The 17,903-nt window shown below is 36.3% G+C and overlaps 1 protein-coding gene across 28 annotated transcripts in view; it reads left to right on the top strand.

Annotated features, from left to right (window-relative positions):
- Positions 1-17,903, top strand: part of GPHN (gephyrin) — a 325,345-nt gene that overhangs the window by 291,157 nt on the left and 16,285 nt on the right. For 14 of the 28 annotated variants that reach the window (XM_068946262.1, XM_068946258.1, XM_068946248.1 and 11 more), the window contains 4 exons: positions 1,076-1,134; positions 1,359-1,512; positions 4,358-4,479; positions 13,272-13,343. In XM_068946262.1, coding sequence (XP_068802363.1) covers positions 1,076-1,134; positions 1,359-1,512; positions 4,358-4,479; positions 13,272-13,343 — 407 coding nt within the window. The remainder of the gene's footprint in view (positions 1-1,075; positions 1,135-1,358; positions 1,513-4,357; positions 4,480-13,271; positions 13,344-17,903) is intronic. The other 14 variants (XM_068946267.1, XM_068946263.1, XM_068946260.1 and 11 more) reach the window with 1 other exon arrangement.

Here is a 17,903-nt window from a genome sequence, read left to right as displayed (position 1 = left end):
GAAGCTTCATTTCCTGGTTTTTAGTGATTTAATTGTATCCACTTTCACAATTTGTAAAGCATACAGCACACTGGTTAACTTTAACTTTGAGGTCTTTAGTAAACTAAAGTGCAGAGGCACTTGGTTTGAACTGAGGGAATGAAGTTCCCTATCACCTTTAAGAAAAAAGACAACAAATCCTTGTGTCGTATCCAGCACTATCTTTCCTACAAAAATAGTATCCCAAATGACAATAACTGGCCTTATTTGTTTTATAATATTAGTGTCTAATTTATAACTTTGAGGTACTTAGAGTATGAAATACTACATGATAATATGAAAAAAAATCTGCTCCAGTCTAAGCAAGTGTAGATTTAGTGCTACTGAGGGGCTGCCACTCTCTCAAAGCTGAGGATATTTATCATCAACTCATTTGCAGGGTTTATAAATTAAATATTTATGATATAGATCACATGCCATTTATTGGCATTGAGCAAATCACCATTGAAATTCTGAAGAAGTGAGCACAAATTAAATATGAAAGTAGGCTTCAGACTTTTCAGGCTGCTGTCACAGCCTGCTACACGTAGTTCCCACTACAGGAATCTACACAAAAATGTTAAAAGAGAGTGTATATCTTCTTACTGCTTTTCCATGATTGAGATGACATGTTCGCTGTCAGACTAATGCTCTTCTCAAATTGCCGTCTATGATATTGTTTGAGCAGATCCGATTGGCTGAAAGGAAGGGAAAGAATCCTTTTGGTGTATCAGATCAACATACAAATACAGGACACAGTACAGGAAAGGTGCACAAACACAGGAGTCATAAAAAAGGAAGGTAAAACTATTTATTCAGTGCTGGTCCTTCCCTTGTGACCTCATCAAAGAAATAATTTTTACAACTTTCTTCAGTTTTAGCGCACATCATTGTATTACAATCTTGACGCACAAATCAGGAGAACGGTGCTGATACTTGAACTATAAGGTCGCAGTGTAATGAGTACTGTGAACTGTATAGACTTCTGAGAAATAAAAGCTGATTAATCTTGTTTGAATAACCCAGCTGACCTTAAGTGATGATCTTGTTTTTATAGGGCACTGAAGAACTAGAGGTTCGAATTCTGGTGCAGGCTCGACCAGGCCAAGATATCAGGTCTGTAAATAACCTACTGTGTAAACAGTTAAACATATCTGTAAGGAATAGAAAGGCTCGTGATTTTTATGTAGTCATTGTTTGACCATAAACAGTACTGACATTTTGACATAATGACTAATGAACCTCCTCAGAGATTCCTCACCTTGAGCCAGACCAGTCAAGGAAAGGTACTTTCACTCATTCTGTTTTTCTTTCCTTTTTTTCTGTGCTATGGTTTTCAGACCTATAGGACACGACATTAAAAGAGGTGAATGTGTGCTGGCTAAAGGAACCCATATGGGTCCCTCTGAGATTGGTCTCTTAGCAACTGTGGGAGTAACAGAAGTAGAAGTTAACAAGTTTCCAGTGGTTGCAGTCATGTCAACAGGGAATGAGGTAAGAACAATATCTTTAGAATCAAGTTGTGAATTACTATATCTTCTGCAGGACAGGAAGAGTGTTTTGGACAGTGACTTTAACCCTGTTTCCAGGTAGATTGGCCAGTTGTTGATGAGCTCATGACGACATGTGTTTTTATGAGTGATCAGCCCATAATCAAGTTGTTGCGTTTACTCCTTCGCAGGTTCATAGACCCTTGCTCTCTCATGTCTCACACATTTTATTTGGCAAAATTTTGATAATGCATCCAACCTTTCTCCCTGCCGGGATAAGGGAGGACCTGTGGGGGAGTCAGAGTTGTGAATTACCTCCAGTCTTTACTGGAAAAGTAATTCCTTTTGAACAGCAGTCCTCTGTAGCTATTCTGCAATTGGGAGGTTATATTGGCAAATGCTGTGCTGTAGTACTGTGTTCTTTGCTGGAGTCTTCTATGCAATTGGTGATCAGTGCCAACAGAATTTCTCCTGAGATATCAGACCTGATCATGTCTTTACAGAGAGAAGCTTCTTATATTTTGATAATATAAACCCTAATTAGGACGTTTCAGATAATTAAACAAGAACAAAATCTTTCACAGAGAAAACAATCTTAATGTTGGGCGGGGAGGGTTATTAGTAGCACATATTGAAATTCGGACAATCTCCTATTGCTGGAACTCCAGACCAGCATCCTGTTCCTCTAGTCTTAACAACATGAGAAAAAGCAAGTTCCAGTTTAGCTTAATTTACTAATTTTAAATCTTAAAAAACTGGGGCTAATACTGTTGTTTCCCAAAAATTTTAGGGAAAGGCTCTCTTTTCTTTAATCCTCAGTTTGATCAGCTTAGATTGGTTACTTTCAGGAGTGTTCAAAAAAAAAATACTCACCTGGACATTTCTTCTATGATTCCATAAAAAGGATTTATGGAAAGCACACTGAGTGATATTTGACCTACTGATAATACTGCTAAAACTCTTCCTGCCTATATTTCATGCATTATAACAACAGTGCCATAAAAGTAAAAGGTAATACACATGAGCTAAGGATCAGGGAAATAGTGTACATGACTGACTATACGTAAAAAATCTCTAAACAAAAACTTGAGAGCAATTTGCCTAGTTAGTAGAAACAGCTCTTTGGAATAAGATCTGCATGTGACTGGACCGGTTGCTATCAAAATATCTTTTGTGGGGGGCACGCTGCTTCTACGTACATGGTCCCAATGTGCTATAAAATCCAAATCTTCATGTTTTGTGCTCTGTTGTGTGCTCCAAGAAATATAGGCAGCATCCATGTTTGACATGTCTGTCTTTTGTTTTGAGATCCTTTGCAGCTCAGTTTCAACAATACTCAGTTTCAAAATGAGGAACGTGAATTAAAAGAGAATAGGATAATGCCAAAGAGGAATTTTAAAACCTGTTTTAACTGCTTGCAGCCAGTACACCTGTATAAGATTTAAGCATTTGGACCAACTGCTATAAAATATATTTTAGATCTTTAGCTGAGATTATACTTTCTCATCTTTAATCAATAGAAAATCAATATCTCAATCAATCGTTGAGCTACCTGTGATATGTTAAATATGCCATTTCCCCAAGTATGAAGTTTGCCTTGACATTATGACTGTTCTTTGAGATCAACTTTTTGAAGACCAAACACAAACATATCACCCTAGTTGTATTCTATCCCACTGAAAACCTTTGATATGTTTAATTTTAAAACCTCTTATTTAAAACAGTCATAAAAATAAAATTCCATTCACGTTTGTCCAAGCCATTTCTGTTTGGCACTATCAGCTGGTATCTTTAAAACTTCCACAACCTCGGTGAAGGTGAAACAGCCCCTGTGTGACCACCCGGTGCTGTGGGTGGCCTTGTTGGGACAGAATCTTGTCAGGCTTCATAAATAGACAGGGTCTGTTCTACAGGAAATACACCGCTAACTGAAGAAGAAATCCAGAGAGCTACGAGGAATACAGATGATGATTTGCTGAGTAGTATCTTCCATGTGAATGAAGGTTCTTGCATGTTATTAAAGGGCTCTGTACTGATGTAGGTGCTCTTTTTCGTATTGTTTGTTAAATCAAGATCCTGCACAGCGGGTTTCTTAAACATGCTGTGGAACTTTTCACAGAAATAGAGATGCTACTCAAAATTTAGCCATGCTCCGGTCTTGGTCATTCTTACCTTACTATCTAATATTATCATGGTAATTTTGACTGATACCTTATTATTATTATTTTTTTCCTTCTGTCAATATTTGTGCTCCTATGTCCTATAAAAGAATTCCTAATATATATAAAGTATGTGTTTAGATATGCCTGTTTTATAATTTAACTTCAAAATGTAAGGGACATTTAAGGCAACTGCCATAGTACTATGTTGAGAGGAAGTTTTTCATCCAAAACAGTAATTGATAGAAGAAACAAGCTTTAGCTTTTGTCTCTTAGTCCAACACAGATTGTTATATTTAAAATGTATCTTTTTTAGCAAGTAGATGACAAACTTCAAAATTTATTTAATGCCTTTACGTCTGGTTGGTAACATCATCGAGGTTCCTGTAAAACCATTTAGGTAGAAGCAGTAACTTGGAAACTTAGAGCTTGTGTTTTGATTTATAGCAGTTGAGATTAAAGCTCTGGTACCCACAGGGAGAAATAAGGTTTTGCGTACATGAAACAAACTAAGCAACATGGAGTAGTGGACTTCATAAACACATTACATGTCTTATTAATTTAAATTCACAAAATCACTCTGCACACATACTCTAACATTGTCGTATCCAGTCTGAAGAATGAAATTTTCACTTGTGTAAAGACACAGTACTCTGAGGAGACTGACTGATAATATGTCTGGTTTTATAGCTACTGAATCCTGAAGATGACCTCTTACCAGGAAAGATTCGGGACAGTAACCGTTCAACTCTCCTAGCTACCATCCAAGAACATGGCTATCCAACAATCAACTTGGGAATTGTGGGAGATAAGTAAGTACCACATGTTAGTAAAGATGTCAGTTCATGTTCATGCAGTGCACTTAATGGCATCTATGGAACAAAATACCAGAGAAACTGTCACTCGCTGCAAATGTCACAGTGTTCTGAGAAAGCACATTTTGGAGAAAAATTGTACTTTGTTCCTTAGCGAATTAAATAAGTTATTTTAATATTGAGAGGAAACATTTGATAAGACTGTTTTTATTGACCGATGTTTATCTTGTTTTGCTTTCTGTTTATTGAAACTACTGCTAATTGAATTTTATTGCTGCAGTGTCATCACAAGCACAGTATTTAATATGCATAAGAACCTTTCTCTGAGGAGAGATTTCTACAGGAACAATATTTTTTTCTGATCCAATAAAGAGAGAAGGAAAGTTTCCCTTAGAGTTTATTTTCCATACTAAAATTAATTTAGAGCATATATTTTTGTCAGATTCTAAATCACTGTCTTTTGGGAAAGGCCCCACTGCTGGATATTGCTGACCATTTCCAGAAATATGTCAAAATATTTAAAAGAATCACTTTTTTTTTCCTTCACTGGTCTCTGTTTTGATTGCCGCAAAGTAGTACCCTGTAATCAGTCTTTCTGTTCATCTGATAGTGCTTGCTCCTTGTTTCCCACTGGTAGTAAAGCCACATCTCCTGTTGAGATCCTCTAGGATAAATGATTGAAGTGTTCAGTCTTTTGTTCTTTGCAAGACTGTGCAGTTCCCATGATCAGTGGTTTGAGTTTCTCAGCATTACATTTTTCCTCAATTTATTGAGCCCCAAAGTCTTTGAACTGGCTTTCTTGTTTCTCGTTTTGTGTATTAGACCAACTGACAGACTTCAGGGAGTTCTTCAAGTTCACCTCCACCTATCTAATAAGTAGGGTATTCCTTGTGGCTAGATAAAAGTAAGGCTGGCACAGAAAGAAAAAAAAATGGAAATGACTCAGTTTCAACACCCACATTTCACATTAATTGATATGATAGCCTTAAGAAAGTAAGAAAGTTCAGCACCAAAGGTGTCTGTATGCACATATTAAAGCCCACAGATTTTTGAAGGATTTAGATGTTGCTAGACCGTAGTTAAAGTAGTTTCACAAGACTCATTTGTCAGAGGTAGACTTGAACTCTTGGAACTCTTTACCCTTCTGGATGCTCTTATTGCATCTTGGAATCCTTTTTGCTTCTTTGGTCCAGCAGAACTCCATTGCTGTTCCAAATAGCCATAGACTTCAAAAACCTTCCTCTCCATGAATGCTTCCAGTTTCAGATGGAGTCTAAATTCATGAAATTGTTCTTTCCAGGAATGGTACCTAAGTGTTCTGGATCTCTAGGGTGTCTTTTATATTGTAAGGTCCACCAAGAACTTTAAAGCACAAGTAGTGGTGTTCTCAAAGAAAACTACTGTAGCCAAACATCAGGTTCTGCGTTTACCTATCTGGGAAAAAAAGAGAACAAACACAAAAAAAGGTTGTCAGTTGTAATCAGCTCCTCTGAGTGCTCTCAAGATAAAAGAAGGGTAGGTGGGGGGGTTTCCAGCAGAGTATTGGATGTGGAACTTTTTGGCACCTACATCAATAAAAGTTTTTGCTACTGTCATCAAAGGACCAAGAAGAAGATACATTAGCACTGGAAAAGGTGGTTTCCCTGAACATCTTTCTAGTTGTCTGTCTGGTAAAGAATGTGAAGCTTGCCTGTTCTTTCTATCCTTAGCCTGAACAAATAGGTATAGTCTCAAATATGTTGTAAAGTCAGCTCCATCAGATGAAGAGTTTCATTTCAGATCATCATGCAAAACTATAGCTATTTGCTCCACTGCCTCAGGAAGTTTTCTATAACTTCCTAGCTCCTGAAAGCATAGAGATTCATGAGCGTAGTGTGTCTGTGCAGAGAATTAATCTCAAAAGCTCTCAGAAATAAATAGTAAACAGTTGTAATGAGATATAATCAGGTCCAAGTGAATTCTTTTACTTTTCTGGCACAAATATATCTTGCAGCATCCTTTTTTACTTGTTGGATGCTAGCTGAAAAACAGACTGCAAACATGTATATCGTCAAAGGTAGACAAGTGTTTGCAGCTTTGCTTCCAGTCTTGGGAGCAGTGGTCTTGAGATAGTATTATCTTAGCAAAGATGATAGGAGATGTTTTTAAAACTCTCGTTTTCATGCTTGGGAAGTTATTTTTGCAGAGGTACTTACTTTAGCTTGTGAAATAGAACTAATGAGCCTCCACTTCTAGAGTGACTTTGTACTTTGCAGGAAGTTTTAAGAGAGTAATTTGGTACTGTTGCTGAGAATCCTCACCACCTGATACAAGGATTCTATCTTAACAGGTCTTCTGCCATTCTTCTCACACTCACGTACCCAATCTATGTATTTACAACCAAAGAAATCTGTATTTCTGTATTGGTCAAAGGAAAAATTTGAGTAGGTAAATTAATTTGATAGAAAGTATGATATTACTCCATTATGTAACAGTTGGTGAGAGTATGTTGTCCCTATGGATATTTCAGTACATATCCTTCTGACTAAAATGACTGCTTTGATGCAGTACCATGGCATTTAATCACATGCAAGAGTCTTACCAGAGAGACCTTATGCAGAGTACAGTTTTGAAGCTTTAGTTAACATATTTATAGAAAAGGTAAGCAAGCCTTCAGTATCTGTTAAATGGTTTACCTGAGTTAAACCATAGATTATGCATCTTTGTGTGTGCTCATGTATATGTACAGTTTTGTTTGTATGTGTATTATGTATATATGCTCTAGGCAATATGCTCTAGGTGACCCTGCTTGAACAGGGAGGTTGGACTAGATGATCTCCAGAGGTCCCTTCCAACCTAAACCATTCTGTGATTCTGTGATTCTGTATACAGATAGTGAAAAAAGGGAGATTTTATATGCCTGCAATACCCGTGCATGTGGTAGAAATAGTAGCAAAGGATACTTTTTACAAGTGCAGATTAAAAGCTTGTAATTGTTTATTTGAAGACCTCATTGTGAAATATTTTTGTCTCTCCCATATTTCAGATTTTGGAGATTGTATTCTTATTCCTTTTTTCTGTTTTTTTCTTATTTTTTGTTTAAACATTTTCCTCTTAGTAAATGGTTAGTATATTTACTGAGAGCATCACTTCATCTACAACCTAAGAATTGACTCGAGTTTGAGAGTGGTCAATAGGTAGCATAGTAAAGTATTACTATTGCTGTCATGCATCAAGTTTTTTAAAAAGCATAGAAATTATATCAGTCACATATAAGGAGCTAAAAATGAAGTGTGAAAATTGTTTTAGAGTAGTATTTGCAAAGACAAAGTTACAGGTAAGTATTCCTATTTTTCGTTTCAGCATATGAATCATGCAGCAGTCTTTATATAAGAAAATAGCTTGTCCAGGTGAAGCAGGTACACAGTGGCAGCTGCTTCAAAGCCTTTTAACAATTTGTGAGATTGTCATTGTTTATTTCCATTCTCTTAACTTGTATATAGGACTCAATATTCAAAATTAAAAATCGCAAGTCCAAAACTTGTAGATAAAATCTATAGTTAAACTCCTAGAGGTAAGCAATATAGGAAAAGAACAAACCTGGAAAATGCCAAATAGCTCAATTTATAGCTGGCTAAAAGCCAAGATTTTCTCTGTTTGTGCTTTTAGCACATAAAAACCAAGCTGTTTGAAAAGTGCACATCTCTGAGATAGAAAGGGAAGATATTCCTGAAGCATAACTCCAAACACAAGAAAACAATACAAAACCTAAAAAGGAAGAACTGTTCTGGTTTTGTTCTTGCTGTTGTGTCTTGCATCTTCATCTGGATCACAGAATCACTCCTTGCTAAAAAATTGCAATTTTTCAGTTGGCCAGTTGTAACGGGCATGCCAATGTGACTTTTGACTTGTACAGCAAGACCAAGTAAGAAAGGCTTCTAATTTCATTTTCTTTGCTTATATTCCATGGAATTATTTGCTTCTTTAGAAAACATTGATTAAAATAAATAGGTACATCTCTGCTCTGAGTTGTAGAACTCTGTTAACTTAATTATCAGGATACCTTTATGTCTGCTGATTTCATTTGTGTTGTTCTTTATATTCACTGTTTATTAAAGCTGTAAAGTTTAGCTCTAGCAAAATGCGCTATAAAATGGGCCTCTGTTTCAGAAAACCATCTTTCATGTTGGCTGTTTTCCTTCTATGGGAGATTCTTCTGTTAAGTTTGCTAATGAATTTTGATGACGTATGTGATGAATTCAGTTTCCTTCTCTGTTTTTTACCCTTTGTATACATGAGTGCATTTACCCCTTCTGTGGTTTCCTTTCCCTATTATTCTGTTTCCCTTATCCTTTTTTTCAGATACACATGTATAACCTTAGCTGCTTACAGCTGTATTTTTATTTATCACCCTGTGGTTTCACAATGGAGAGAGAAAGAAACTCTTCTCAATTTCAAGAGACACTTTAGAAAATTCACATTATCTGCTCAATTGCTTTAAATATTTATCATGATAGTTATAAATTCAGCAGCATCAGATTTTTTTCACATTAGAAGTGATTATTTTCTCATTTATATGCCTCTCTTTTATGACACATCATTTGACATAGAGCTCCCAAGTGACAAGTAAACCCATTAAAAATCACGCTTGCTGTTGTGACAACATTACATTATGATATCCCTAAAATAAAGACTTTATGTTAGAGTTCCTTCATATTTTGGAAGGGATACTAAGACCTGACTCATTCAAGGATTTAGTCTGCTTGAATTTTGTTTGCCGTCCAAGTAGAGGTTTAAATCTTTTGTAGTTGTGTGGGTTGCCTGTAATTACCAATATTATAAATCTAGTGGAACTTTTGGAGTGGAGGGGGAATAAGGGGACTCTAAACTGTTGTGCAATATCAGTTTGACTTATATTATCACATGAGTTAAAGGCAAAATTCAGCCACAGAATCTTAGCATACTCCTTGCACCAGTTTAATGTCCAACTTAGCTACAATCAAGTACATTGTAAAAAAAGTATATATATAAATATCATTTAACATATCACTGCAAGAAAAGATCTGTTAGAGGAAAGGAATTCAAATGCTACAGTATTAGTTTTTATAAAAAAGGCTTCAGTTCTGTAAGTGCTCAGTGATGGTATCATAAAGTTTGATCATAGCCTAATAAATCCAGGAACCCTGGGTAATGGTTTGAAGGTAGTTCAGATACAGAGGTCCTCTCTTTTGTCGTGCCCTGTCAAAAAGAATTTTCCCTTTTCCAAGTATAAATAGTATCTGTCACAACTCTTTGATGATCTGTACGGCAAACCTTACTTCAGATATGTTGTTATATGCAACAAGTCATCTCACCTAATGCACGTATTGGGATCTGAAAGCACAAAGAAAAATCTGAGTCAAACCAGAGGTGAGAAATAAAAGAACTTCAAAAATTGGGCAGTCCATGTCCCAGGGGATCTTCTACACCAGCAGGAAGCTACACACAAGAGGGTAAAATTTCAAGCTGTGGAGGTTACCAGTGCAGCTGTGTGTCATTCTCATAAGTGTCCTCAACACAGGTATGGACTTCTTCCTGAGTTAGCATTTGTAGAATCACACCCAGTAATAAAACATGGCACCAAACAGCAAGTAAATAAAGAGCACAGAATGCTATTAAAGTCCTCCTATACTTGATTACAGAAGGAATCTATAAGTCTAGTGGTTGGAGGAAAATAAAAACAACTGCAGTCGACTTTTGAGGCATGCATTAACATTCTAAAAAAATATTTAAAAACTTAAGTTCTGTTTACAGGATGACTTAGTCCCCTAGGAGCCAAAACATCATTCACTTAAGTGACTTTCAACTTCCTTAATATCTAAACCATATATAAAATGGGATTTGGATTCCCAAGTCCCTTTTAGAAATTTTTTAGCATTCAACTTTTTTTTTTTATCAATAACCTAGAAGAAAATATCCAATTTAATAAAATCAGTAGATAGATAGAGAAAGATCAAAGAAGTGGTAAATATCAAAGAAGGTGGGTCAATGAGTCAGTGATATGAATTGCTTAGAAAACTGGTTATAACAAGGAGTACACTTTTAATACAGCAAAGTATAAAATGGTGTGTATATATATAGGACTAAAGAATGTAGGTGATATTTACATGAAGGATTATATCCTGAGATGTAGTGAGTTAGGAAGAGATGTGAGAATCGTAGTGAGTAATCTGGTAATCCAGAGAGGGAAGTCTCTTGTAAAATTAAACAGTTATTTTTGACATTACGTTTATCTTCAGTATTGGAATACAATGTCCAGTTCTGGTATTCCCAGGACAAGAAGACATTAGTAAATTATATAAAATTCAGAGTAGAATCAAGTTTTTTTTAGGCGGTTGAAAGATAGACCATGTATTTCAACACCGTAAGAACTCAAGCTGTTTAGTTCATCAAAGATATGGTTAACGGTATGACTTGATTATATTCCACTATTACTGAGCTGCTAAAAGCAGAATAAATTTTGATATAAGTTTCCAAGCAGCAATGGGTAGATATTAAAGATAGTCAAATTCAGACTGGCAATGAAGAATAATTTTAACAGTCAAAGTAATTAGTCATTAGGAAACTGTAACAAATGCTTTGCTAGATACCCATTTCAAATCAAGATTGTATATTAATTTGAATGAGATCTGCAGTTCAAACAGAAGCAAGTTCTGGGAGGCTCCCAGGCCTGTATTAAAGACCAAGTCAGACAAAACTATCAAATTGATTTTTCCTGGTCTCAAATAATCTCTTAAATCTTACTTCTTGTCTCCAGTAGATGAAACAAATTTTTCAAGAGAATTAAATTAATTTTAATCTTATACTGATATGTAGTAGAAGCACAAATTCTGACAAGTAGTACTAGCAGAATTAACAACGAACAAAGCAACAGTGATCTGTAAAGACAGAATGGCAATCAGAGCTTTGGCTATCTTATTATGTGAAAAAATGAATTTACAACTCTTTGGAAAAGGTAGCAAGATCCTTTCAATTTCCTTGCATCCATGTAATTCCCTGTGTCATTTACACACATCTATAGTTCCAGTCTGTCTTCTTGGAGAAGAACATTGTGAGAGCTGGAGTATTCTTGAGAGTTTAGCAGCTTGCTGGAAAAAGGTACTGATTTTTGAGACTGCTGTCCTTAGTGTTGACAACCAGACTAGAAGCCAGGATCAATTTGGATGTCTTTTCTATGTCACTTTCTGAGATACAGTGACCCTGTACCAAGAAATGACGATTGACTTTGTCCTCTGGCAATGAATAGAAGAAATGATGAACTGAAGCCTTTTTAGAAAATGGCCATCCTTTGAAATCTATCAGAAAGATATTGACATCTAAATTTATAACCTTAACAGTTTTAGTGTTTCTGCATGCCTGCCAAACAATGTTAGTAAATGTCTGATCTGATGGACCTTTTCCGTGACAATCTATGAGGAGAAGCTAGACACGGATTTACAAGGTGATAAAGAAGGTGTTAGATTCCATGTTAGCCATGTTGGCATTTATGCATGACAGTATAACACAATGCAATCAGAACGGGTAAGTCTTCCTCTTGTATTCCTCAGTCAGACAAGATCTGTGGGTGCCCAGAAAAGATCGTTGAAAAGACAGACTGCAGCTGCCATGTGCTTTTGCAGGATCAACTGAGCCTGGCTTGCGTTTGGGGGAGGGAGGGTTTGGTTACCTCTCCAGTCAGCTGAAAAGAAGAAAGGGCTCAAGAGCCCTTGCATAATGACTTCACGATTGGGTCCATTTTAATCTTGAACATCTTATTTCAGTTTTGTAAAAGAGACATTTAGAAATCTTCATGTCAAAATACATTTTTTAATTAAAGTCCTTCACCACCTAACGAATACGAAAGGTACTTTTCAAAGAGTATAAAAACCACAGATTTGGGGTTATTTCATCTTTCTGTTACAAAGGATGCTATCTGAAAATGATTTCTTCCCAGTGAAACTGACTTGATACAAGTATATGTCAAAGGGAACACTGTCTTCAATGAAATAAGAATCCAAAGCAGAACATTATTGCTTTGAATAAGGTCCTAAGAGCAGTAACTTTTTCAGTTTTAGAGATTTTTTCTGATTCTGCCTCTTGAAGCAGGGTAGGTGGGTTTAGAACTTCTTGTAAATGAAGTAGCATCTTTATTGCCCATGAAGATAAATAGAAAAATAGAATAAATATAGTCCTTTTCCCCTTGTAGTTGAGGAGATGACATTTAATATGCTGAGACCCATTTCCTGAGCAACAAGCTCAGGAAATTTCCCAGCATTATAATTCAGTATACCACAATAAAACACAGGTTTCTGTTTGGCTCAAATTTTCTTTCTGCTGTTTCCCATTTTAAGCATGTGTGAGCAAAATGTTTTAATGGGGCCTTCTCCAGAGATTTTCCCATGATCTGTGGTCCTCCTCCCAAAATCTCAGGGTATTTAACACACTTCATTTTTCTTTATCTGGAAGTCAAGAGTGAAGAAGTTTCTCCATGTTCTGCAAGAAAAGATGAAATACAACTTCATGGGCGTGGCCATTTGGGCCTAAATGCTTCCATAACTTTATTCTTCATCCTTGTGACAAGCTTGTCCACAATACAACAGAAATGTGTCCTCTCACTCTCCCTGTCTCTCGTGTTGGCTGGCCTTACGGAGAGGAAGCATTTCCCATGATGTTTTTGAATATTCTGAGCCACCCAGGGGGACACGGCTGGGCACAGAACATTCCCTTCTCCCCAGGAGCCTCTCTTCTTCCTTGGCTCTTTATTATACCCCTTCTGCTTCCTTTACCCTCAGGAAGCCAGATGTTTTTAAAGAAGAAGGGACACAGAGCTTCCAGAACACTGCGGAGACAGGTCTACCAGATTGGTGAGCACCATTTCAAAAACGCGTGGGATGTTGAGGCACATGCATGCTCACAGGCAGGCTCTCAACTACGTCTGTCAGTGCAGAGCTTTGGGTATGGATTCTACCAATGGTTGCCATGCAGAAGCAAATGATGTTTTATTCTGTCCAGTCAGATGTTAGATAACACAAACAAGTTCAAGTTTCTCTTTCTGCTCCTTATATTCACTTAGTTTTAATAAAATTTAGTTTACTCATAGAATTTGCATTATGTTTTAGTAAACAAAAATAGCTGTCCTATTTCATTTGACATTTTCTAAAAAAAAAAATAAGTATCTGTTTTAAAACATAGCTGATGACAAGGAAAGGTTTTAAAAGACCTTTTACGCTATCTCTGACCTGTGGCTTCCAAGTCAGTTTTCTCTTGGAGAGAGACTTTTTTTTTCCAAGTGACTCAGTGTGATTCTATAAAAGGTGGCGCTTTTCACAGAAAACTTTTATTTTGAAGCGTGGCTTTTTATTGCATTTCTACCTACCATAGAGACATCCCTCCAGTAATACACTGATCTACAATGGGGATGAATTTAGTTCTTGTACTCTTATATAAAACTGAAGCTATAGCAAAATGATGATAAGGTAAGAAACGCCATGATAACTGTACCAGGTCACTATGTGTCAGATTCTGTGATGCTCATTACTTTTTATAAGCCCTTAGCACTAATTAATTAATTGCAATATTTTACTTTCACATATATGTCATGCTTTACATGCTAGCTCAGTATAAGCCAACTCTGTTATTTTTTGCATGAATGCTCTGAAAGAGAAATATATATGCAGCACCATGCTAACCCTTTCAACTTACCAGTGCAGTCATCTTTACTGATACGAGCAATTCCTTTGGCACTGATTATTATATTGTGTAGTGTAATCTTCAGTCATATTATTTCAACCCAAATACAATTGCTGAACATTTTCCACTTCAAAAGTGAAAAATTTTCAGTGAATCCATGTAGACTAAAAAGAAAGAATGAAATCAAACCTATGATCTTTACACTGAAAGCCCATCCAACTTCCTGGAAAAACTAATGAATTTCTGGTGAGTATTGTGATAGAATCCCTACGGTTCATTGTCTTCAGCAGTAAAACGGCCAGGGAAATTAATGGAAACCAGCAGTTCTCAGGTTCCTTCCTACATTCAGTGGATACACACTAGACATGATTTAGAATGAATATTGGCAGTGTCACAAACATCAAAGTGCCATGCTTTTGCCTCCAGCTGCAGGAGAAATAAACATTCAGAACCAGTTGCCCTAAAAAAATACTGAATCCTTTGGCATTTCAATTTACTCCAAGGCAGACAAAACCAAAGTGCTCACTGGTTAGTACAATAGCAAAGCACCTGAAGCCCACTATTATCAAAGCTTTGTTCCTATACTTTCCATATTGATGAAAAGAATCACCACAATTCATAAGCAAATGCTTGCAGATGAAAGTACACAAGCAACAGACAAGAATGTGATACAGTAAAACCAGGTCAAGACCCAACTATCAACAGCCTAATGCTTTCAATCGGGAATGTGCTATACAATATTTAAGCACCTGGCTTCTACAATAAGGGGCCTTTTCCTGTTGTACTCCTACTGTTACCTCCATTTCTGACATCTCTGGTCTTTTATTGTTGTGACGTATGTGCTCGTGGGAGTCCTCTGAAACAGTTCATGAAGACAGTGGAATAAAGTATGTCAACCATCTAAATACAGAGGAAAATTTTAAGGCGTTAGGCAGACCTCACAGAAATGTCAACAAAATAGTTGATCTCTAATAAAAATCTTTTTGAGATCACAAATGTAAACATAAAAATATTATTCTGGGAAATAGTGTTCTTATTTGCAGCAGCATCAATTAAAGGAGCAGCAAAAAGTAACAGCAAACGATTTGTTCATGTTGCTGTTAGATAGACAAAAACCTTACACATAATCATTCAAAGCTACTGTAATTTTTCCACCTTTACTTACAAGCTGACCTGTATTTTTAAGGAAAGCATATTGCAGCTGTTCAAAGTGATACAAGGAAATACCACAGAAGGTAGAAGGAATGAGAACATGGTGAAATACACTACCGAATTCTGAAACAAATACAGTTTCAGAGAAGTGCCCGTACGTTCTTACATATATCATCAAAATCAGATCAGCTTCTGCTTTAGAAAAACATACTAGTCAAAGCACATAATTCCTGTTACATTCAAAATGTACTCTGTAGAAGATGGTTTGTAGCTGGCTAAACCTAACATGGCACTTGTTCAGTATTCTGCATCCTGCAGATTTATGATATGCAAAATATTCTTCTCAACCATGATGACATAGTCCTAAGTGGATGACAGACTTTGTCTTTATGCCCAGCTGCATCCATGTGTTGATTGTGAAATGTCACCTCAGCTGAATGAGTACAAGAAAAATGAAAGTTAATCATAAAGAGTCAAACCCATATCCAGTCTTTCCTCAAACAAAAATACTACTGACCTTGATGAGATCTCTCTCTGAGTACAATCCGTACAGTCTCTTGGGTTTTTAATGATTTTTTTACCTCAGTATATTCTTTTTGTTTTGAAGGTATTTCTTCATTTTTATGACTTTGAACTAGAAACTTTATTGGGATCTTCACACATAAAGGGAATTCTGACCAGGTCCTTACATCTTTGTAAAAATTTTTTCTTCTTCTGGGAAATCTGTTTAGCAGAAAGGAGACCTCAGACAACACAAAACTAGCAGAAACCACCCTCCTCAGTTTGTGTAGACATGGCCAGAATATGCTACTCTGGGCAGCTGCAGAAACACCACAGCTGTTTGAAGTTTATAGCTGACTGCTGTGGTTTAGAGGAGCAGCCAATCTACTTTGTTATTTAGTGTGACTGATGTAGAAAAACTGCTAGCACCTCTATTTTTGCTCTGCATCCCCATATACATACACACACCTTAGTCATGTCCAGGAGTTTCTAATGCCTCTGAATCTACGAGGTGTCGTATCTGAAGGAGTAATCGTTTCAACATATATTTGAAATGCTTGAGACATTTTGAAATAAAGCAAGAGTAGTCAAAAAAATTACCCAGCTCTGCTTTTGTAGTCACAGTAGACGCTTTTGCATGCGTTTGGTGCTTACATATCTTTCTGCATCTCTATCAAATATATTTGTAAATCACCCATCACCATAAATTTAAGGTAATAACTGTGATGGTTTGCATGCACAAATTTTGCAAGTACGATTTTCCAAAAGATCCACGTTTATAAAAGCCTGGGCTGGTCCTTAAGAGAGTAAGACTGTCACAAGTGTTTTTATTAGTCACCCAACTGTAATAGCTGTACATGCCAATGTAGAATGATAAGGACCAGAAATGACTGTCAAATAATAAGTTTAATTTGAATGAATGAACTACTGTGGCAAAGAACTTGGTGGAAATGGTCCTGGAAATTGGTAATGAAATACAGATTTTTTACTCTGACAATGGCTTGATAATTCATTCCTAGCTAGCTAAACGTTCCAGTTCAGTTTTATAGGGGTCATTCATTTCACTGAAGAGTGGTAGGTGATGCTGTGTGCTATTTGTTCTTAATTTGTTTTCCATTTCAAATGATCAAACTGAACAATTTAACTGTGTGTATCTCAAACTGCTGGTGTAAGGGATTGCATCACTGAAGAATTGTCAGTTTTTATAATTGACAGTAAAGCACAACAACAGGATCAGCAGAAACACATTAACAGAAGGTGATTTCTAATTGAAAGTTAGATAAAACTATACTGTCTTTTAGGGTACTTTAAAATGGCCCTTACTACATAAAGAATTCTTTTGTCCTGCCTTTACTGTAGGTAGTTTTTTGACAGAGATTTAGGGAACAAAAACTCCTACAAGCTGGTGTCTATTTTGATGAGGCTTGCATCATGTTCTTGTTCAAGCTTTTAAGCTCCAGTATATCTTTTCAGTTCAAAGACAACTCAGGAATCAAGTGCTGCATAACTGTTTTCCACAAACTAGCCTGGATAATCAGAATTTTTCATGAATGTGGAAGAAGTTTCTATTCTGGTATATTGCCATCCTGCAAGCCCCCTCTCCAAATTAATAAAATCAAGTGGCATATCAGCTGCAACGTCATACATCTGCTTACTAGAGTCTATATTTGCTGCTGCCAGTTTACAACAAGATGATACCATCAGTCTAATTCCCAGATTGCGCTACTCATTCTAGTCACAGAACAGATTAAGGAGGATCAGGAAAAATAGATATGATGTGTATCAAACTGGCACAGTTAGTTAGCAGTGAATATCAAGATACCCTTAAAAGCATATGGGTAAAGCGTAAAGTCTGTAGCTTCAAAAATATATGAAACACATAATACTTGTGCAGACACAATATGTTAGAAGTGGAATATTTCTAATATTGAGAGAAAGTTTGGATTTGTGCTTAACTGCATATATGAATAATTTCATAAACTGCGTGTACTCCTTATAGAGCAGATTTTCTTGGTTTTGTTTACAGAAAAGGCTGGGATGTAATCTGAAACTGACAGAAAGCATAATTTTGTAAATCAATA

This window comes from Struthio camelus, chromosome 5, assembly GCF_040807025.1.
Source record: "Struthio camelus isolate bStrCam1 chromosome 5, bStrCam1.hap1, whole genome shotgun sequence".
In the NCBI taxonomy this organism is placed as follows: Eukaryota; Metazoa; Chordata; class Aves; order Struthioniformes; family Struthionidae; genus Struthio; species Struthio camelus.
Note: the sequence above shows the minus strand (reverse complement) of the source record. Positions and strands in the feature narration are given on the sequence as shown.